The sequence below is a fragment of the Pagrus major genome, chromosome 13, assembly GCF_040436345.1.
Source record: "Pagrus major chromosome 13, Pma_NU_1.0".
Taxonomy (NCBI): domain Eukaryota; kingdom Metazoa; phylum Chordata; class Actinopteri; order Spariformes; family Sparidae; genus Pagrus; species Pagrus major.
Genome location: NC_133227.1, coordinates 30,736,235 through 30,759,268, shown reverse-complemented (window position 1 = coordinate 30,759,268; position 23,034 = coordinate 30,736,235). Strand labels below are relative to the sequence as shown.

General features: G+C 43.4%; 1 protein-coding gene across 1 annotated transcript; it reads right to left on the bottom strand.

The window, feature by feature from the left end:
• Positions 1-378: 378 nt before the first annotated feature.
• klf5l (Kruppel like factor 5 like) lies at positions 379-22,707 on the bottom strand. The gene is made up of 4 exons (XM_073479767.1): positions 22,445-22,707; positions 10,184-11,126; positions 9,084-9,143; positions 379-1,442 (listed from the first exon to the last, which is right to left on the bottom strand). The coding sequence occupies exons 1-4, from the start codon at positions 22,580-22,582 to the stop codon at positions 1,264-1,266; spliced, it is 1,320 nt and encodes a 439-aa protein (XP_073335868.1). The 5' UTR covers positions 22,583-22,707; the 3' UTR covers positions 379-1,263.
• Positions 22,708-23,034: the final 327 nt, after the last annotated feature.

Here is a 23,034-nt window from a genome sequence, read left to right as displayed (position 1 = left end):
TGAATAGAAACTGCAGGCAAACCGCAAACTGTCGTCAGAGGAGCTCGGTCGCTACGGCAACGGGTAATGTCATGGATACAAACATTGGCAAATGTCTGGGCTGTCGGCGCTCGACAGGTAGCTCTTGTGCTTATTAACTTTTCCATGGAGAGCTCTCTGATTGTTTACTCTTCAAGGAGATTTTATCTCAGGGAAGTTTCAACATCGACTCGTATTATTAACATCTGATGTTAAAAAAAAAAAAAGTCAAGTATAAATCTCAATACATTCGTTGTATTTTCACACACACATACGCACACATATCTTATATATTAACAAGTATTTACAAAAGGCAGGACGGAGGGAAGAACGCTTCCACGTCTCCTTGAAAGTTCATACCTCAAAATGATAAAAGACAGTGATGATGATGATGATGATAGTGATGGTGATAGTGATGATGATGATGGTGATGGTGATGATGATGATGGTGATGATGGTGATGATGGTGATGGTGATGATGGTGATGATGGTGATAGTGATGATGGTGATGATGGTGATGGTGATGATGGTGATGATGATGATGATGATAGTGATGATGGTGATGGTGATGATGATAGTGATGATGGTGATGGTGATGGCAGCAGAAGGAAGTATTTCCAGGATGAAATCAGAAGTCCTAAATGCTTCACAGGAGGCTGACGATACAGTTCATGTCATGTCGAGTGTGTGTGAGTGTGTTTTGTGTTCAGTGACGACGACAGACACCAAAATCACCTCTGAGTCCCGGTCGTTCGTTCATCTGCCGTTAAGACTTCAGCAAGCACCGTCGACTGAGAGCAGACGACCGGTTTCATGTCAGAGAGGAGAAAACGAGAACCTGGAGCAACTTTGAATGATGCTAAAGTTCTGTTTGCAATGGTCTGGAAATACTTTTCCTGCCTCTATAAGAAACTGGTAACAGAGAAGAGACACTACAGGCAGATATAACTAGTCAATACATTTATGTTTTTTGTATTACAAGTTGAATTTTATGTTGAAATTGAGGCAAAAAATGTTAGTAATTTGCAAATGTTGGATGAAGCCAGGATCAAGATTCTAGTTTCATGTTGTCGTCATACGAGAGTCAAAGGTTTTCACAGAGGGAATCTCAGATGATTTTGGTTCTGTATCTGTTCACAGTTCTGTTCCTGGATCAGCTGGGTGTCATGTCTGGACACTGCTCTGTCTGTGTGTGTCTGTGTGTGTGTGGTGTGTGTGTGTTGGTATGTACAGGTCTTGTCCGGGTTAGTTCTGGTGGCGCTTCATGTGCAGGGCCAGGTGATCGGAGCGGGAGAAGCAGCGGCTGCAGGCGACGCACTTGAAGGGTTTGGCTCCGGTGTGTTTCCGGTAGTGTCGGGTCAGCTCGTCCGATCGGGCGAAGCGCCAGTCGCAGTTCTCCCACGTGCAGCGGTACGGCTTCTCACCTGCAGGACACAGACGAGGACGGGATGTCAGCAGTGTTCAGAACATATTATAACAACTATAATATGACATTTTTAGAAATATTTTTAATCTGTTTTATAATGTTGATTTCCTGAATTCATTCAGTCAGAGTTCAGTTCTGCTGCTGGTCGCTGAGCCAAACAATTATTTATCCAGCTGTGCAAGCGAACACCATGTCTGTTTCTATTGATTAGCCATTAAAATTAGTTTCTTAAGACTTTAAACTTTATTTCATCCGAGTTAACGCTTTATATTTCTTTTTGTCATTTCATGGTAACAGTCGAGTGAGAGCTGAAGACTGCGCTTCTATGGAAGATTTGAGATTTTGCCGTTGAACAGAAACAAACAACAATTACAAATGTTTGTTAAACTTAAAATAATATGAAAGTATCATCATCAGAGAGACAATAGACAGGGATTTTCATGTCTTCACTTGAATGAACAGAGAACCTTATTGTTATTATTATTATCATGTAATCATTATATCAGTGGCATAAAATGGTGTCAAAATGACAATAATAATCTTTATCGCAATTATTTCTAGGACAACATATCGTCCAATAAAAGTAAATATAACAGAATATCAGTCCAACTCTTTGTACTTTCTACTTTTCTGATATCTCGTTGTTATATAATCATAATGTAGTTCTGGATACGCAGGTATGAAAAGAGAGAACGTGTAAAAGAACTGAAGAATAACGTGCAGTAAATCTCCTCCCCACCCAAACATTGACATTTCTGTGTTATTGCCACACAGCGAGCTAATCATCAACACAGAGGCTGCTACGCACACAGCGGGAAAATAATGTCATCTGTCATAGTCGAGGGGAAATTAATGTCTGAGAATCGATGAGAGGCAAACAGACGAGACGATAACAGTCAGATTCCTCAAGAAGAAAATGTTCTGGATCGTCGTTTTTTTCCAACAAGGACTAAAATTAATCCTCATTTTATTTCTTTTAATGCCACAAAATCTTCTTTCTAAGTCGCGTCCTTGACTGAAAATCCTGCAGGAAACTCTGCTATCAGCCGGGAGGAGGGAGGCTGACTGTCTTTGGCTGTTCGGGGTCATCAACTGCTCATTACCAGCGTGGGCCCCGTTAGTGCTGATTAGATAACTTCTACTATTGACCATCAATCACTGAGTGACAGCTATTAGCAGAGCTACGTGGTCCAAAGAGCACAGAGGTGACAGGTGACAGGAGAACAGAAAAATAAGGATTAACAGAAAGATTACGATCGTGTGTTTCTGAGAGTTTTACACATTCACACAGAAACAATACAACCCCCTTTACTCCAGCGCCACACCAGAGCCTCGTATATCCTGCTCCTGGAGTGACCTGCTCTTGATGTGTGTGCCGAGGCCGACTACAAATGTCTCCGTATGAAAGGTGGAGGCTCTCGAGCCGCAGGTGTGTTTGGTTTTGCTCTATAGCTGCGCTGTCGGGGTCAAAAGCACAGCCGCCTCTCTGAGACCATTATCCCTCGAGTTAGCAAACAGGCCGGTGAAATACGACACATGACACAGAACAAACAGAGATATTCCTCAACGAGCTGCCAGAAGGTGAAAAGCTCCATCCATCTAAACGTGCTTTGATTTAGTGTGAAGCAGCAGTGAGGCGTTCATCAACGCTAACTGAAGCAGCACTCGTGTGTCCGTTAACACCAGCGTCCTCTCTGAAAACCATCTTTTTATGCTCAGTGTGGATCCTCATGAAGCGTCTGACCGCCTCAGACTGAACTTCTTCAATGTTTTAACTACTAATCACAGTTTTATATCTGAAGCTCGGCTACAATACGTATTACTGCTCTCACTCTGAAACCAGAGGCAGTTTGGTTTGTTGTATTAGTGGTGAGTAAAGATTCTGGTTTAATGTAAACTAACAGCAACAAAGCAGGAAAAAGGAGCATCGCATCATTTTAATGCTCAGCAGAAGATTTTCTCACTTTTTACAATTTCATTTCAGCCTAACACTGACCCGACTGTTTGTTGACTATTTTGTACTGTATTATTCAGTTACTTGTAGAAATGTTGTGGGAACACACAAGAAACAACCTCTGAATAAAATGTGTTGTTGTTTTTTATATATAAAATACTATAATTCTCAAAATCTACAATCGTTGTATCCTGAGTTGCGACATAGTAAAAAAAAAAAAATTGAACTTTTTGTCAAAACTGACTAAAATACTTTCACAAAAGTGTCCAACATCACATGTATATAATAAAAATCTAACTTTTACTAACCTGGAATAAAAAATATATTTATTAAATGTAAGAAAAGTAGATTTTTGGGATTGTGGCCGACCCGTCTAAGAAACCCAGCGCGTCAGTATTTGACGAGTTGGAAGTTTAAAGTTCTGAGGCATTTATTCACCACAGACACAAACTGTTTGATCAGGTGGCTGATTAGAAATGAGCAAACATACATCTACTCACACACACACACACACACACACACACGCACACACACACACATTAATAAGTGCATGTATGAATACATAATAAACATCATAAACCACAATCGGCAAACACACACTCTCTTGTACACACTCAGAGTGTACAGGCAGTTTAACAGCAACATCATCCGTCACTCCGGGACACAGAAAGCTTTTGTTGCCGGCTGCTGTCAGAGGAACGTATATATTTACTCTATAGGAGGCTGGAAGCCTCTGACGGTGTTTTCCCGACTATTATAAGGCTCAGACGGAGCAGGTGGGTCCTCAGTGGACGTCTTCAACTAGTTATGTCTTTAAGCTTTTTTCGCTGTTCTTTATTTATTATCTGCTCTGACTTTATCAACTATTTGTACACAGATGTGGTGATAATGATGAGAAAGTGATGAGAAAATGAGCTTCTTTAGTTGAAAAACAAAACGGCCACCTGAATCTCAAACCTCGAGACAACGCTGCTCTGACATGCTGAACCTGCTGCATGAAAACGTAATAACTCCTCCTGCGATTATATAATAATATGATTGGAAAAATATAAAAACTTCCAAAAGACACAAAGCCTTTCTGACATTCATGCCTGAAGCACGTACACACAGTCCGGTATGAAACCTCAGCAGTGTGTTAACGACACTTTTAAACGGGCTCTTCCGGGTTTTACTGAGTCAAAGAACAAACACTTCTCTCTGCAGGACGCCCATAAACTCTTTGTGGACCTCTCAGCTTTATCGCTGAGTGTTTGTGAAGAGGGCTGGAGGGTTCCCTAATCAGGCTGATAACACACACACGTACACACACACACACACACACACACACACACACACACACACACACACACACACACACACGTACTAACACAATTACTACAAAAGTCAATGTGCAGAGTTCAAACGGCTGCTGAGGCCACGGTCAAGGCTGGACCCCCCGGACCAGAGGGAGGGCCGGGTTGTTGTGACCAAAGATAGAGACGCTCTCTCCAACAACATGAACATCAACACGGCTGCTCATCATCGAAGCTGCTACAAGGATTCAAACCGACAACCTGACTGCTCCGTCACATTTGTGTACTTAAAGATAAAAGTATTATCAGCAAAATACACTTAAAGTATCAACAGTTAAATGCAGACAGTTATATTATCATACATTGATTTATTATATGTTATTTGTTTATTCATCTGTTTGTTTTTACACGACTGTTATTTTCATTTTCGATTAGTTCATCCAGGGCTGTCGCAATATCGTGATAATCATCAGAATAATCCAGCGAACATTTGTCCTTGTGCATCTTTTGTTTATGACTTCATCTGGTTGCCTTTTCATTAAAAATGTTGATGGTAATTGTTGTTTTTGTACAATTATATTTACAGTTGTGGTCACAGACTCTCTCTCTGCCTCGCTGCACTCGTATTTAACAGACGAAACACTCAGTAAACAAGGTTAAAGACTGAATTTGATAGCTAGTATTTTTTCCCCAAAATTTCTATAGATATTATGATAATATAGTTATTGTAAATCTGATATTGTGACATCCTTAAATCTATTAATCACTCAGTTTATAAAATGTCAAAAAAACTGTAAAAAAGCAGTGAATCCTCACGTTTCACAAGCTGGAACCAGACAATGTTTGATTTTTTTTTTTCTCTTTGAAATGTAGTGAAGTTGAAGTAGTGGCATTAAATGTCAAAGTAAAAGTACTTAAGTAAAAGTACATTCCACCACGTGTCGTTATGTAACAGCGATGGCCGCTCTGCCATCCTGTTCAGCCTGTTCGCCTGCAGATAACAGTTTCACCAAAACTCCCAAATATTTGGTCGAATGTGAAGACGAGTGGAGCTAATGAGGCTGATCTGAAGAGGTCCGTAACACGACTGAACCGGTGTCTCATGCATCAGGCATGAGCCAGCCTGCACTGTGTGGGCTGCAGGAAACACACCAGACTCTGATCATAAAGGCCAATTTAGAGTTTGTTGTGCTAACCTGCCAGATTCTGACCTGTGGGAGGAAAAACCACAGCAACCTGCAGAAACTCAGGGCTTGAAGAGAAGCTCAACACAAAAAGGTTTTCAAATCCTCCATGAAGCAACTCCACACTCGGTCCTGACAGACAGCATCTACAACAACAGCAGCAGCTAATCACCTGCTACGTTAACTAATCTTTGCAGTCAGCAGGATTTCTAAATGAAAACCTTGGCTCCTTTTATTATGGTGATTAGAGCAGATAAAGCTTTGAAAAGTAGGTCGCAAGAAAATGAGAAGGATCCTTACTGACACACACACACACACACACACACACACACACACACACACACACACACACACACACACACACACACACATCGCCTGGAGGGAAAAAAAAGGTCACATCTCATTTCCAGTGAACTGAAACAGACATAACTCACGGAGGACGTTTCAGCACATTAAAGATTCTCAGCCGACACGAGAGTTGATGCAACATGTAGATAATTACTGTTGTATCCAATGATGATGACATGGAGGTATAGAAATGCACAGATAGACACACACGAGAGTGGCAATGAGCAAAAATGGTGGTTTCAGCTTCTTAAGTGTGAGGATTTTATTTTTTTTAAGACTTTTGGACTGTTGGTCTGACCAAATAAGAAATGTCAGTATGAGCTTGGCTCTCGGACGGTTTCGTTTTTCTGTTTTCTGTCATCATGAAAACCAACTGATTAGTTGTTAAATTAAATATTGACTTACTGTCCGTCGAATGTGAACACGGCTGCAAGAAATCTATGTTAAGCATCTACGTGAGGAATAATAACAGAATTAATAATTATTACCTGCAGACAGGTATTGAGAATCAACTGAGAGCCAATGTAATGCAGCTCATGTTATCTCTCATGTTTGCAGTGTGTAGGAGACTGGCTGCAGAGGTCTGTATAAGTTGAAGGTGTGAACAGGCTTCACCACTCAAGTAGGCAAACAGAGAGCCACATTAATCAATCCTGGAGAAGATAACGCATGAATAACTCTACAAGTCAGAGAGTGAAAATAAAAACGACCTACATTTAGAAAGCATTTACAGGTGATGCAAACAGGCCGGACTACTTTAATCAGGAGGCGATCTGAGGATTGCCGGTGCAGCGTGTTGAGCTTTTACTGCACAGCGGCTCAGGAAACTCACAGACCAATCTCACGTCATGTCAGCAGCCAATCAAATCTGTGGAAGTGTGGCGACTCGAGTCAGACAGATACAGACGTGTAAGACGTCAGAAGTCAGTGAGCAGAACAAATTTTTGTTTTCTTTCTTTATCTAAAATTTGATTAGCCAGAAATGATCAAGTCTTCACATCAGAAGTTCACCAGTACATTGAGCCGCATGTTAACTACAACGGTGAAAAAAAGAAGAAGAGGACCTTGGGACGATTTACCCTGGAGAAGGCACAAAAACACAAAATAAAAAGGGGACCAAGGAAAGAGCCTTGAGGAACTCCATGGTCAGGAAATGAATCAGTTTGGACGGGAGACAAATACTCACCAAAATCACAATATGTGTGGGATTTCTAAAGAGAAACACAATAATGAGATCTAGTTCACGCCCACACTGTCGTTAAGGTTTTAATTTTGCCTGATTTGCTGGATCATCCCTGCAGTTCAGTTCAACAGTCAGCTCAACATTTCTGACTTGTGAGTCACCATGAAACTGAATGTGAAGCAAGACTCAACAAGCCTGGTTTTGTAAAGTAAAGCTCGTCTATCAACTCATAACTGACCAGCATGAGTAAAATCAGATCGTTTTGTCTTCATACAAACTGGACATGTTGCGACACGTTTCGGTTTCGTGATCTGGGACTTTCACCAAAGAACCGGAACCGGAGTGTCTGCGGCTTTCATCAAGGAGAAGCTGATGACTGAAACATGCTAACATCCGCCCAGCCTCCAGAATAAAAGGTAGCATTTCATGTTCCTGCAAACCGTGGATACATTAAAATCTGTAAATGTCATACATACCACATCCAAATTTTTCATGTTCACATTAAATGTATATGAGCCGCAATCATGTTCGGAGATGAAACGGATGGTGGTAGCAAGGCAAAAAGGCAGCCAAGCCAGACACCACTGTTCAAGACTGTGTTTCAGCATTTGTGAGTTTGAACCCACTGGATATTTTTACTGAGACATGTGGCAACAAAACCAGATATTTGTGATGAGTTATCAGGATGTTTCCAGCCGTGTTTGTGGAGACAGAAGCAGGTATTTTAAGCCAAAACACAATGTTTTCCTCATGCTAACAAACTGGATTTTGTTCCTAAATCTAACCATGAGCAACATATCCGTGGTTTGCAGGAACATTTATTCTCTCTCTCACACAGCTGACATCCTGGTATAATTTCTCTCCTCTCACTGCCTTATTGTATTGTGTTGTTTACTCTTCTCACTGCATAATTTACAGTGTATTTGTCTTTCTGCATCCTGCTGCTGCAACGACCCAACTTCCCCACCGGCCTCCATAAACTTTCATCTTATCTCTTTATGACCACAGAGAGAGCTCTGTTTCTATTTACTCGTTCGTTCACGTGTTCGCTCTTTTCTCTCCGTCACTGTTGTCACACCGGAGGAGCTCTGCAGCGTTTTATCGCATGAGTAAATCTCCAAACGTCGGGTCTGAGGCTGCTACGAGTCCACAGGTGTCACCTTACAGAGGGGAAACACACTGAAACCCCCCCCACCATTCTGCAAACCCTCCACCTTCCTCCTCCTCCATCCTCCTGAAAGGGGACTGAAAAGCAGGAGTAACTGGTTTGGCCTTCGTTTAACTGCGTGTCTTCCCTCTATTTTTTCCTCTTTCCTTCATCCTCCCCTCCTCCCTCCCTTCTTTGTTCTCTCTCTCGGGGGAAGCTCGGTGGACGAGTACGAGCATGTTTCAACATGGAGGAAGAAAAAACAAAAAACTCTTGAGCAAACCGATGTTGCTTTATGTTGTGTTTCCTTTTCATTGTGTTCTTTATTAGAGTTACAGGGTGGATCGAAACTGGCGATGTGACAAAATATGCAGCAGATAAATAAATAATCTGAAGCCAACTGAACTCTGAGCTGATGGTGACAGAGTGAGACTGTGATGGATGGATGCTGGACAGAAACAGTGAATACATCTGTGAGCTGAATATTTCCTGTCACATCAGCATTTGTGTTTAAAGCCAGTGTTTTCTTACCTGTGTGCGTCCGTTGGTGAGCCTTCAGATGAGAGCTCTTTGTGTAAACTTTGGTGCAGCCTGAAAAGAAAATCACAGAAAAACTTCATGAGCCAGGTGGACAGAAAGGTTATCTCAGGACAAATGGACCATATCAAACTAAAAATAAAAAAAATGTAGAGGGAGGACAGTTCCTGGACTTCCTGGACTTCCTGGCGCTCTTTGGACGGGAAAACATGTAGACCTAAACATTACAAGAAAACTTCACGGCACTCTTTTTAAACAATTAAAATTCCTAAAGAAAAATTTATGCAGCGAAAAAGCTACTTTTTTTTTCAAAACGAGGCTGAAGAGCTTTACTGACAGATTTACGTTCGTTCTTTTGTGTACTGACACAACAGTGACTCTGGTAGAAAGAAATTCGAACTCGTCGGGACTTGATTTCATTAGTTATTTGTGGAGCGAACTGTTGTAACGTCCAGCAGAGCTCCACCTGCTGACTGAGTGTTAAGAATGGAAGGACACTGTTCAGTTGTAGCTCTTCAATATTTACTCTTGGTTTATTTGAGCAGATATTAGATTGCCTACTGTTCTGTACATTGCCTGAGGCGCTCTACTCATGATCAGTGAAACCTGTGCAGAGGCAAAGTGTAGCATCGCCAACATGTGTCATCTAAGGAGACGGGTTCGCCGTCAGGTTGCATCGCACACATCTCGTCAGCTGCACGCTGAAAGCTGCTTCGAGCTGTGGCATCTTATAATGTGCAAAGTGATTCTGCGGCTGATCACGTGAAGAGAGTGGAAGGTGTTTGCAGCAGGTGAAAGAAAAGATGCTGCCACTGAACTTAATTTCAGTGCAAGTCAGCTTGTTTTGTCCTCTTTTCAATCCGTCCTGACACTCTGAGAATAATGTGATTTAAAAGGGTGTCACGATTCTGAAACCAAGACTGAAACCAGGATACAATCATCACCTGTCTGAAGACGGGACTGCTGTGTCACATCTCTTTTAACTTAACTTATGACTGATTACCATCAATCCGCTAACCAAAAGAAAAACAGTGCAACAGCTGTTGGCTTCAGCTGACATGGTGCGATGGGAAATTATTATTCTTTTATCGTACCTGGGTAGTCACAGAAGTGGATCCTCCTCTTCTCCAGCTCGGGGTTGTTCCGCCTGTTGTATTTTGGACCTGTCAGGACTCCCTGGCCGTGTGTCATCAGCAGAGCGTGTGGAGATAACCCCGTCACCTTGATCCCTCCCAGACGCTGCTGGTACGGAGGTGGAGCGTGTGGTGCTAAGCTGAGCAGCTCTGCCTGCCCGTCTGGGCTGCCTGGCTGAGAGTTTGGGGGCGAGGGCGGCAGACTGTGGGGCGCTGTGTGATGGGTGGCATTGATTGGAGAGGCCTGGTAGTAACCGTGGTGCTGGTGGTGGTGCTGCTGCAGGTGGTGCTCCGCCAGCATGTAGGTGCCGTTGGTTGTTGTTGCGACGCCGCCGAGGTTGAGCATGGTCCTGCCGCCGGTGGAGCCGTGTGCAGACGGGCTGCTGTGGGACAGAGTCATGGTGAGGTCGGCACCGCTGGTGATGGGCATGTGGTAGATCTGCTGCTGGGGCGCCGGGGGACCGATGTGCAGCTCTGTGTCCAGGTTCGGCTGCTGCTGCTGCTGGGAGCCTGCAGACACGCTCACTCCTCCAGAGCTCATGTCTGGTTTGATGAAGACATTGTTGATGACAGGCGGCACGCTGAAGACGGAGGTGAAGTCCGGCAGGGCCTGGGTGGTGCTGGTGGAGATGGAGCAGGGCACCTCCAGCCCCGGCTCTGTCTTAATCTGCTGCGGCGTCAGGGTCTTGGTGTTGGTCCGGTAGAGGCCTGTGCGGAGGTGGTTGGTGCTGGGGAGGATGACATTGATGTTGACGCTGTAAGGGACCGAAGGTTTGTCATCGGAGAAGTACTCGTCCACCACGGAGGCGCTCTCTCGTCTGTACTTCTTGTCACCAGCGTCGGTTGGGAGACTCAGGAGGGAACTGCTGGCCTGAGGGAGATATTTGTCCAACTCCAGCTGAGTCTGAGAAGACACAAAGGACAGAGATGGTTGACACATGTAAAGAAGACTGACCGGGTGAATAACAGGACCTTGTTCTGTAGAACCTGTTCCATCTTTTTCACTCAGTGATTTTCCATATGTTGACCAAACCTTTAGGTTTGAACGAGAGAGGAGGAGGAACCTGTTCTCAGTCACAGGTGAAGACAACAGCGTGATCACTGAGGTGTGTCCAGGACTGCTGCTGTTTAAACTCACAGATCCAGCTGTCTAGACAACACAGTGCAGTTTGGTACATTCTTCTTTGTTGACTTTCTCCGTATAGTAATTTCTTTATTGTTGATTGGAGCAAAACGGAAACTTGAAAATGACAATAAATATGATTTGATTTGACGTATCTGTGGGTAAAAACACCTTAAATTCAACCGATTGATCAACACTAAGAGCTCTGCAGAAACATCCACGGCAGCAGCAGCTTCTGTTTGGTGCCATATTTGTTTAACATCGACATGAAAAGAGTATTTGTTTAACTGCCGTCATTATTTTGTGAGATGAATGAGCTGCAGATGGAGATAAGGTGGCTGTGACATGTTCCACCCAATCCTCAGTTCATAAAGACAAAATAAATAAATGTATGTAAATGTAACTGAGAGTTAACAGAGAACTATTCAGAGAGGATAGAAGTTGGAGACAAGTTGGTACCAGGGCTTCCTCCTCCATCCCTCCACCAACCTCCCCTCCTTCATGCCTCACAATCCTGTTTCCCAGCGGAGCTCGCTGCCCCGACAAACCAGGAACAGCTGCAGAGGGATTTCACCAACATCCAAATGTTACTCCTTTAGCCTGCAGGCTAGTTAGCACCTGCTGCGTGTAATTATCATTGATCTTTAACTGTTTTTGTGTATGGTCGGGATGAAAACCTGTAGTCTGTCAGGGTGATTGGTGTTGATGCTCTTGGGTGACGATGACATTTTATACACATATACATGAGTTTTGCAGCTTTAAAAAACCTTATATCCACACAGTTAAAGGCCTTTAATTTTGCTATTAAAAGCTCTGAATGTACAACATTCCCAGGAAGAATCCACTGGGACACAGGAAGTGAAGCGCGTCACATTTCCATCTCATTTGGGATAAAGAGAAGAAAATGGGACCAAACCAACAAGAAGCGTAAAGCGCAGTACAAGTCGAGCAATCTCAGAAACCAACGGCGTTCGTCTCACAGTGACGTAGCCTCTGTGGGCATCGGAGGGTAATCCTCACGGATATCCAGGCCAGGACTTCCTTTTCTGTGCACCCGTCACTGTTCTGTATATGTATATATACAATTTTAAAAGCTTATAAGAAAAGCTAAATCATCATCAGGTGATTCTGAGACTGAATTCCTGCTCTTTTGCTCTCAACACGGACTGTTTACCTGCATGCAACCAAAGACGGCTCCCATGTGATCGACAAAACTACACAGACTACGAACAGAAACCAGAATCCTTCTCATACTAAAGTCTTGTCCCTGCTAATAGACCAAAGTAAAGAAAAGGGAAAGACCTCTTCACTTTGACTCCACTGCAGTTGTTTCTAAGTCCTCATTCTGACCTTCCTGTCTGCTTCACACTATCTGGTTGCAGCTACCTGCAGGATGTGATGTTATCATATAGATGGTTTATAGAGACAGATGCACCACTCTGAGGCGATACCACAGACCAGAAAAAAACCAGCTTAACTTAGTGATTTAAACTTTCACATTTAAAATGACTCAAACCTGCCAGTAAAACGTGAACCTCTTAAAACATGTTAAAGCAACTTCAAGGCTGTAAAACTTATGTTGTTAATCAGCTTCAGTCCAACACAAACACACGTTTATCTGCCAAACTAAACGCTTCAGTGTTTGTGTTTTCATGTGTTTGTGTGTCTGTTGTCTCCGGTGAGCTGATGTTTCCACGCACCAAACTGAATTATACAAAATATAAGAATCAAAATGTGATGACAGCTATTGGTGTTTGCTTTTGTTGCCGGGGGAGACGCAGCTGTCAATGAAATCTGATCAGATTTATTTGTGTAGCAGGTGATGGAGGCGTGGAAATGTGTGTTTTTGTTCCAACACAGAGACGTTTTTCAGCAACAGGACCGGACAGGAGAAAATAAACTGCAGGTATTTTTCTTTTGTTGGGAGTCTTAATCCTGATCAACTGGTGTGTGTGTGTGTGTGTGTGTGTGTGTGTGTGTGTGTGTGTGTGTGTGTGTTTAGCATTCAGAGTCTATGAAGCAGACAGTCGCTCCTTTAGAGGTGCATGAGCCGTCGCATAAAGAATCTCCTGCAGAGACCACACACACGCACACACACACACACACACACACACACACACACACACACACACACACACAAAAGAAGTAGCCGACATACAAACTATATCTAAATGCATGTGCAACAAAAAAATGTACATGCACAAACATACACAGATAAAAAGAGATGCATGTGACTAACCGACACTACACACCCAAACAAACACACACACACACGAGCGTTCAGTCCATGGGTGTGGCTGATGAAGTGATCTGATGCATGAAGAAGCCACATCAAAACAAAGACAGGAGAAACTTAAACACTGTCAGGCACTAATATACCTGTCAGACTATAATCTGATCGTCAGTGACAACGAGGAGGACGACGGGAGGCAAACACAGAAATATGTATGTATTATACGGACTAGCGTGGGAAACAGGAAGCAAATGATCAAATTACCAGAATTTGAATCCTTTAATATCCAGTCAATAGATCCACTTATCATGTCAACACTGGTTTACTGTGGTGAGTGATTCATTTACAGTATTAATATGTTATATTTTCATAATCTATACGTTTTGAGCGCTGAAGCACCAGACTGAGATTCTACCTTTTCTTCATTAGCCCGAGCTGAACGGTAGGAGCCGTTTAGAAACAGAAACCTGCAGCGAACACACCGGAGTGAACGGACGAGTCGAGGACCGAACCCGCTGATTTGGGACAAACGACCTAACGAGGTGCTGATGTGTTCGAGGTCGCACAAAGCAGCAGAGAGCGCCGGTTTCAACACTGTTATTCTGCAGCGCTGCTTCGAGTGCCAACACACGCACACACACACGCACGCACACGCACACACACACACACACACACACACACACACACACACAACTTGGAGGGTTATTGCTGTGCTCAGTCACTTCTTCATGTGTGTAAATATTACATAAACAAGGTGCTGCGATGATGACTCGATCAGTAGTTTGTCTCTGTCTCTGTGTACATTGGTCTGTGTGTGGTTACTCAGTCGTGCCCGAGGGGCTAATAGACGTCGCTTGTCGCCGGTGAACTCGCTCCGCCCTGTCATCAGTGCAATCTGAGCGCTGGTGAAATTAAAGTCTGGGGTATTTACTGAGGAGAAAACAAAAACAGCCCCTCTGTTTCCTCTCCGAGGCTCCGGTGTGTCTTTCAGGTCAGGACACAAACAGACTCTGTGCTGCTGCTGCTGGCAGCTGGTACCCTCGGGTGCCCTTGGCCTCGTCCCCTGCTGGCCTGCTGCTGATCCCTCCTGCTGTCACTCTGCTGCATGCATCATCTCTCTCAATGACAGTTCTTCATTCAAGAAGATGACACTTTGCAGAGAGAGAGAGAGGATGCCAGTTTGACAGTTTACTTAAAAACAAAAAGCATTTCACCAAAACATCTTAAGGATGTCTTCACTGTTGTGTCTCCATGCAGCCTGAATCTGAATCTGAGGCAGACATCGACTTACTTAACGTTTAACTGCACCACACTTTGTAATTTACACATTTCTAAGTCACTCACTTTGCACACATGCTCTGCAAACCTCCTCTGGAAAAATAAAGTTAAAATGGGCAACAAACTTTAATATCATAAATCAGCATGTGCTTCCTGTTCCTCCTCTGCAGAGAGACAAATTAAAATCTTTGTTCTTGCAGAAAAGTCTGACTCATTCCTCCAAACTTCAAAGAGAAAGTCAGTCATATTTCCAGATTATATTTGAACAGCTATCAGGAAACCTGCCAGCTTCACAAAGACAGTGTGTGTGTGCGTGTGTGTGTGTGTTTATTTGGAGTATTTGTCCTGCACATATTTTTAAAAGTGCCTCATTAGGAATGTTAACGACCGTCGAGGCTCGGCGACCTCACAGCGAACTATTCGATGAAGTAAAATCTAAAATGTCCGCGTACAGTTTTATTTGGCGTCTTCGGGTCGAGACTTTGTCAGTTAATAATTGGAGAACATGTACAACAGCTCCTCTATGAATCCTTCTGCCTGATAACAAACAGGCTCTTATCAGTTTACTTCAGGTTTATGGGACGGAGTGGGAGTTTCCACACTTTGGGCCAATGTGACATCCGTCTTTAAAGAGGACCTTCGGATGTTTCAGCCACATTTACTACACAAAGAAAGTACTTTACACTGCGCTCCGGTTTACAAGCTCAGTTTGAGACGTTGTTTCCATCATGAGCTTCGCTGTCATCACAGGTCACATTCATTCACTGTCCTGCAGAGACTCAGAGCTTGCGTGAGACACTAATCCACTACAATAAACATGTTTTCTGCTTTTGCTGACACAGTTTTGTTATTGTCGAGCGCAGCTGATATGATTCTGAAACGTCTGCACTTTGTTGTCACACCACAGCACGAATCTGGAAAAAATGCAGCAGACATGATGTTCACAGCCAAAGCAGCAGCTAATGATTATTGTCAGGTAATCAAATGTCTTCTTTAGCCCAACCAACAGTCCAAAAACCAAAGATGACAAATTCTCACATTTAAGAAGCTGAAACCAACAAATGTTTGACGTCTTTTCTGCAAAAACAAGTGAAACGATTAAAACAAAAGAAAATCAACAGCGATCGACTAATCGTTGCAGTTCTGCTCAGTGTGAAGCCAGAAACTAAAGTTCAACTGGCATCTTCGTAAACATTTTTACTTGTTCATGCCGACACAGAAGAAAACCGTTTGTTGACCAATTTCATGTTTCTAACCAACCCCGGGTCACATCAGCTGGTCGATCAACACACATCAGAACCAAACCTGTTAGTCATGAAGAAATGTGCCGGGAGATTCAGTGAAGAACGAGGTTTCATGAGGACGCCTGCTAAATAAAAATGCTCATCGCAAACATTATTTCGGGGCTGACCTAAATGCGTCGAAGCTTTCATTGTTGCCATGGTTACTGACGGACAGATCTGTATTTAAATGGGCCTACTGTGGGGAAGAGAAGAGAGCTCATCTACGGTTTTTAATTAGTCTTAAAACACACTGAATTTCATTCAATCAATCTTTATTTGTACAGCGTCAGTTCACAACAAAAGTCATCTGGTGACTCTTTCCAAACTGAGCAGGTCTAAACCAAAGTCCTTGATTAGTTTATTAACAGAGACGCAACATTTCCCACATGAGAAGCACTTGGCGACAATCAAGAGAAAAACCGGTGGATAAATAAAGAAACGAAACAATGACAGCCGCCCTGAAACCTCGTCTCTGCTCCCTCCGACCCAAAAGCCTCCGAGCTACGAGCTGCACCGTCTTCATCACACGCTCCTGCTCCTTGTAAAAACAGACGTCTGTGCACCACTTCTCCTTTATGGCTCTGAGGAATGCAGAGAAACGGCGGCCATTCGCCTTTGGATCTCCATAAAAAAAACTTGATCTGATAGTGGCGGGGCCCGGCTTCACTTGCTGTGGATCAACAGAGCAGAAATCATGACGAGGTCATCGGAGTTAAAAAACCCGGACCTTTGAGACCGTGGTGAAGTTTTATGGCCTCTGATGGAGGCACAGATAGGACGAATGTTTTGGCTTCATAAGACGGTGACGAGTTAACTGGACACGATCCACTTCAGCTCCTCTGGGAAGAAGTCTGAGAAGATTTGAGGGGATAATGACTGAACTTTACTTTTTGGGTGGACTCTTCCTTTAAGGGCGTTTTCATGTTTTACAGTAATCGTTTACAGACGATTTCTGGGAAAACTTCCTTCCAGAGGAACTCTTCAGTTTGAGTTGTATTATTAGCAGTGAGCTGTGACATGAACCAACATCTCCACCACAGTCTCAAACATTCGTCTTTGTCTTTTTATCGTTGGGTAAACAGAAATCATTTTGTGGCTGAATTCTTTGGAAGTGAACTGAAACATCCTGAAAATCAGGTTAACTATTTCACCAAACAATAACCTCCGAGTCACGTGTGGTCCTATTTCTGTCAGTCTTTGTTCTAGAAACAAAAAAGGTCCTTCTCGAGTTTAGCCTGCAGTAACTGCTGGGGTGTTTCCAGTCCTGGACGCTTTTAAATGTCAAGGAACTGGAATAAAGAAAAATGTGGCACTCGAGGACGACAGATTAGAGACGTTAGTTTACGATTGTCTCCGCTCACCACAGAATGATTTCACCTCTTTGTTTTCATCCACCTGAATGATTTTCTCTGTTTTTCCAGACGCTGGAGGTAAACAGCGGAGTCATTAGCAGAGATTTGGAGCTTCAGCAGATGAGTTTACAGACCACAGGCAGGAGATGACTGTCTGCGGACGGCGTGTGATGTCTCATACAGAAACACGGCCGGGCATGATGGGTACTGATGACATCACAGACAAAACAACTGAACAGCGTGAATCAGACGATGAATCTCTAAACTCATTTATCATATATTGAACACTTGTTTTTGTGTGGATGTGATGCAGCTGAACTAAACCCCTATACTGAAGAAATCAGATAATACAGCCACAGTTTTATGATTCTGCACAAACTGAAGGAAATATAAGTGATGTTGTTGATGTTCATCGTTTTTATCGATGAACTTTATTTGTGGTATTAACGGCGTCTGAACTGGATGCAGAACAGAATGAAATAAAGTGAAAAACAACACAGGTCTGTTTGTCGAGTTATACAAGACAACCTGGTTAAAGTTATTGTTCTGACCACATCTGAATTTTGGACTGAATGTCAATGAAACAACAAGTAAAAAGTCAACAAACTGAGTCAAGCGTGTCTGTCTGCGGCGTCTCTGACATTAAATAATGAAAAATACAGCAACCTGACAACATTCAGAGAGGATGTTATCAACACAAAGGGTTTAATGGCACCAAATCATTGATACCTGCAGAGAAAAGACCAACACAGTCACTAAATTAAAAGCTGGAACTTTCCTTTTGCCTCGAACACAATTTCCCAAATCCAAATCAATGTTTCAAATGAGTGGACACGCGTCCATTTTCCTCACATCAGCACTCAGCGGGATGCTGCGGCTGAGACCAGCTGCCGGCAGACACTTGCTCTGATGCAAATCAGCTGCGTGTGTTGACCTGAAGTCAAATCGTTAGTCAAACCAAAAACCATTTGAGCAGCACGAAAACAACAACAACAAGGGGCTGAAAAAGACCAAAGACTGTACGACAATCAACTGACGTGACAGGACACGAGTAGAGAGGGTCAGCCGGCTCGTAACGTGACATCAGAAACATGAAGTCAAACATCACGAGTGCCGGTCCGATCCCTGGCTGTAAGAACAAGAGGTGAAACCATATCTGAGTATTGATCTTCAGGAATCATTAGGCGTGACTCTTGATGTGTACGTGGTGAAGTTACTCTGTAACTTCTCCTGTCGTCTGTGCTCAGTCTGACAGGAAACCCAACGCTGATATAACGACAAAAGAATCTGGAAATAGGTTTCATATCAGTGACTTATTCTGCCATTACTGCTCCGGTACGTGAGCAGATTAATACCTGATCTGTTTCAGAAGGAACGTAAAAGGATAAAGTTAAACTAAAGGACACAAAACTAAGGAAACAACATGAAAACAATCCCACAACATGTTGATGAGGAGTAAATATTCATCTTTTGGTCGATCATCAGGTTAAAACAGTTGCAGCTCTCGCTTCTCTTGTCATTGAATGTTTCCGCCTACATTCCTCCTGAGAAATGTCACATGGCAACAGACGAGGCATCTTATCAGTAAATCCAATCCATGCAGGTGATGTAAGATCAGTGCAGAGACACCACAGATTAAACATAAAGAAACTTTATTCTTTTAAATAATCTTGTCGATCTCCAAACTCAGCAGGAGGATTTTATTTTCTAGCTCCTGCTGCAGTTTATTCCTTAAGAAACTGTGTCTCTGCTGCACACGAACACAAAATGTTTAGAGTTACGCTTAAAACAAGCATCACAGCTCGTAGACTTTTAATGTGAAACGAGTTGTCGCAGAGTTTTATCAACTGACTTTGCCTTTTTAGCATCTTTCAGCTCATGTTTTGCGTCATTTCGGCCTCATTTCCAGCAGCTTTTATCAGTAAAACGTTCCGATACCTGATCGATGACACAACCTGCTCAGCACCAAACAGCAGACACAGAAGTGAAGCATTCAGCAGCTACAGACTCAGATATTAGCTTCAGGGAGCTGGTGGAGACCCAAAACAGAGCTAAAAGAAGAGTTGATGTTGGGTCTGCTTGATGTGTAAACAGGAAACTGTTTGCTGACACCAAAACTTTCTAAAAAGGTGATGATGTCACTGTGGGGTCCAAAATTTAATCTCACTCGACTTTCAAAGACTTTAACATCCTCAGCTCATCTAAAAACAACTGTGGAAACATTCAAAAGGTGTAACCCTCTAAAACACTAATACACATAATAAGAGCTGCATGTGACGAGTGCTGGAGGAGCCTCGTCAGCCTTTCACTGCTGCTGTGACTTTCTCATGAGGTCGGCCTTTATCATCCTCCCCGCTGCCTCGAGGCGACCTGTGGAGATGCGGGCTCTGCTCAGACAGGTCGGGCAACATACTGCTGTCACGACAGCAGCCCAGTTACATGCTCTTTAAAAACACCAACACAAAGACATAAAGGCACGTCTCAGAGAGAAAGACAGAAAGGGAAAAGAGACAAGAAGCAGATTCTTTCTAAACACTTTCTGCTGCCTGAATGAGAAGCTGGTCGTTTAAAACTAAATGACAGAGCAGAAGACAGCGTGAGCTGTGATCTGTGAGGAATGTGTTGGAGAAACGTGCTAATGATGAATCAAGAGCTCGTCAGGTAAAACCCTCGCAGGCTGCGATTGGTATTCATTTGCCTGAGGGGGCAACTATTTCACTTAACCCGACTTCTTTGTTCCTGACAAAGTCGTGTTTTGCATAACACCGAGCTCTGCACGGTACAACCAGAACCACCGGGAGAGGAGCTGCATGTCGGACTGTTTGTCTCCAACAACAACACCAGAGACGTACACCTCGTTGTCTCAGAGCTGTTTTATGTTAAAATACAATAAAATGTGAAGAAATTAAGTCGACTTTCTTCTGGAAACACGACAAAGACTTGAATTCTTGTGCTGCTGTTCGTGTTCAGGATTTCATCTGCATCACATTGTGGAAACTACAAGAACTCAAACCGGTTAATTAAAGGCTATAAAATATTTATTCTCTGTTTATGACAGTATCTGTGACCTACTTTTATCTGCAGCATGAGAGTGTACACAGTGTTTCTCTACATCACTCTGCAGACAGACGACTGCACTTCATGTATTTACACTGTCCATTAATCTGTTTCTTGATTTATTGATCAGCTGTTTGGTTTATAAAATGTCAGAAAATGGTGAAAGATGTTGATCAGTGTTTCGTCCTTAAAAATCTTCAGTTCAGGAGGAAAGAAACCAGAAAGTATTCACATATAACGAGCTGATATCAGAGTTGAACTGATGAATCGACTGTCGTAGATTAATTTAATTGGTTGACGATTGAAAAGCTTCAAGAAAACAACTCTAACGTGCGGCGGCTGCAGAATTGACTTATTGTTAAACCTGTTTTTAGCTTTCTGATTGAATATTTGAGCACTTGTGTTTATTTTCCTTGATTTTAAAACTGAAATACATAATTAAATTATATTTCGTGATCAGAATTTGTACAAAACTTGTCGGTTGAGACGGAGGAAAGAAAGACTTAATCCTACAACTGTCACACTGGCAGGATTGTTATTTTCAAGAGCTAACGACTCGACAAAAGAAGAAAACAGGTGAGTGACGCTGCCTACAGGACTGCAATCAAACTGGACACACATGCAGAAATATAGAAATGTTTGACTGCAGCGAGGAGATGTCGTTTAGCTTCTCGGTCCAGTTGATGAAGCCAGTAAAGTCAGTTGAAGACAGCGTGAGCACGTGACCGCCTTCAGTCCACGTTTGCATAAAAATCAACAGCAGAAGTCGAGCGACTGAATGCAGGTACGAAGAGGACATGGTGTCCACGAGCGTCAACACCACCCGAGGAGAATATCCAACATGAAAAACAGATCTTTAACCAGTCACCCTCTGTGGGCTTGAGCCTCAGGTGGCGGGGTCCGCCGCCTGTTTACCAAACACCTGGCAGGAGGCCAAACTCAGCTCAGTAATGGAGGTGTCCAGTTTCTGTTGTGATCACGCAGGACCATCGTAACAATTCACAGCCATCTAACTTTAATGCAGCGGTCGTGAGCTGTTGTTGATCCTTTAATGACAGATTCACGACCATCACACAGGCTCCTGCTACAACATGACACGAGTTTACTTCCTGTTCGTTCAGGCACATTTCAGAGCACCAGGTTTCCACCGACTCTCTCTGACTGAGGGATCTACAGAGGAATGTGATGATGGACGCAGGAGAAAAGTCAAGCTGCTCCTCCATCATGTGATCACATCTCACGACTGAACAGTTTCTGCTGGTTATCATCATAGAAACGAGCAGGAAACGTGTGCATGCGTGTGTCAGAGCTACACTTCATGTAATAACAACATAATCAGCAGGCCAGCAGGGTTAACGTCACTATACATTATATTCTCACTCCAAACAACCAACAACTGTGAGAACTTGTTTTCACACATCCAAAAATAATTAATTATATATCATATCTAAAAGCAATACAATCAGTGTGAGTGCACTGTGTGTGTGTGTGTGTGTGTGTGTGTGTGTGTGCTAATAAAATCCTAAAAACAGCCTAATGACACTAAATCTTGTAAATCTGTCTTCATACATGACAGAAGTACAAATAAAGTTGGATTTGAATCATTTGTCCTGCAGAGCTGCTCCAAACACACAGACCAGGTGAACTTTACCTGCGTTTTCTAACATGTCAGGTGTCTGTAGGACTTTAACCTGCACAGGTGAGCTGCTTCCTCTCAGGTACTGAAACAGTAAAAAGAGCCGACATGTCTGATCTGAGTGCAGCAGCTGCAGCAGCACCGTGTTCACACCTGACACCGAAGGTAAAGACACAGCAGGCATTAAAACACCCGGACAGGCCGGACCTCCGGTTCACCCGGAGCCCGGCCGTCCTCAGCGGGTCGGCGGAGACTCTCACCCCGGGTTTGACGTCCTCAAACACGGACGTGTCCTCAGCGCCGTCCGCTCCCGACATCCTCACCGGCTTCAGCTGCGTGAACACCGCCCTCTCGTCGGTGTGCGGCGGGTTCATGGCCAGTCCAACACTCGCTGCCATTAAAATGATGAATTTAAATTACTCTTGTTGTGAATTCGTGTTTTATAAGAACATAAAAGAGTTTTGACTCTAACTGGAGCTGAAAACTACGGAGTAATCCCACAGCGCTCCCTCTCCTCTGTTCTGACTCACAGGTGGGTTTTACCTGAGCTCAAGTATGGACCTGCTACCTGGAGGCGACGGTGAGCACGCGGAGCAGCCAATGAGAGCAGGGGATGGGTGCTGTGGTCCAATCAGGTGCGTGCAGGGAGGGACTCACCTGAAAACAACTGGAGGGCATCAAAGTGTTGTCCCCTCAACTCAACTATAATTACATGACAGTGAACAGCAGCCTGATTCTGATGACGTCACTTTATTTATTACACATTAAGTAAAAAGAGTAAAGTTTGGAGCTGCAGGAATCAATTACAGGTCTAAACTTTCCCTCCTGGCTCACGTTTCCTGTCGGTGAG

Coding starts and splice junctions, on each gene's coding strand:
- klf5l (XM_073479767.1), bottom strand. CDS start 22,582: ATGGCAGCGAGTGTTGGACTGGCCATGAACCCGCCGCACACCGACGAG. Junction 11,127..22,444: donor TTGAGGACGTCAAACCCGGG/GTGAGAGTCTCC, acceptor GTGTCTTCTCAG/ACTCAGCTGGAGTTGGACAA. Junction 1,443..9,083: donor TCACCAACGGACGCACACAG/GTAAGAAAACAC, acceptor TGTGTCCTGCAG/GTGAGAAGCCGTACCGCTGC.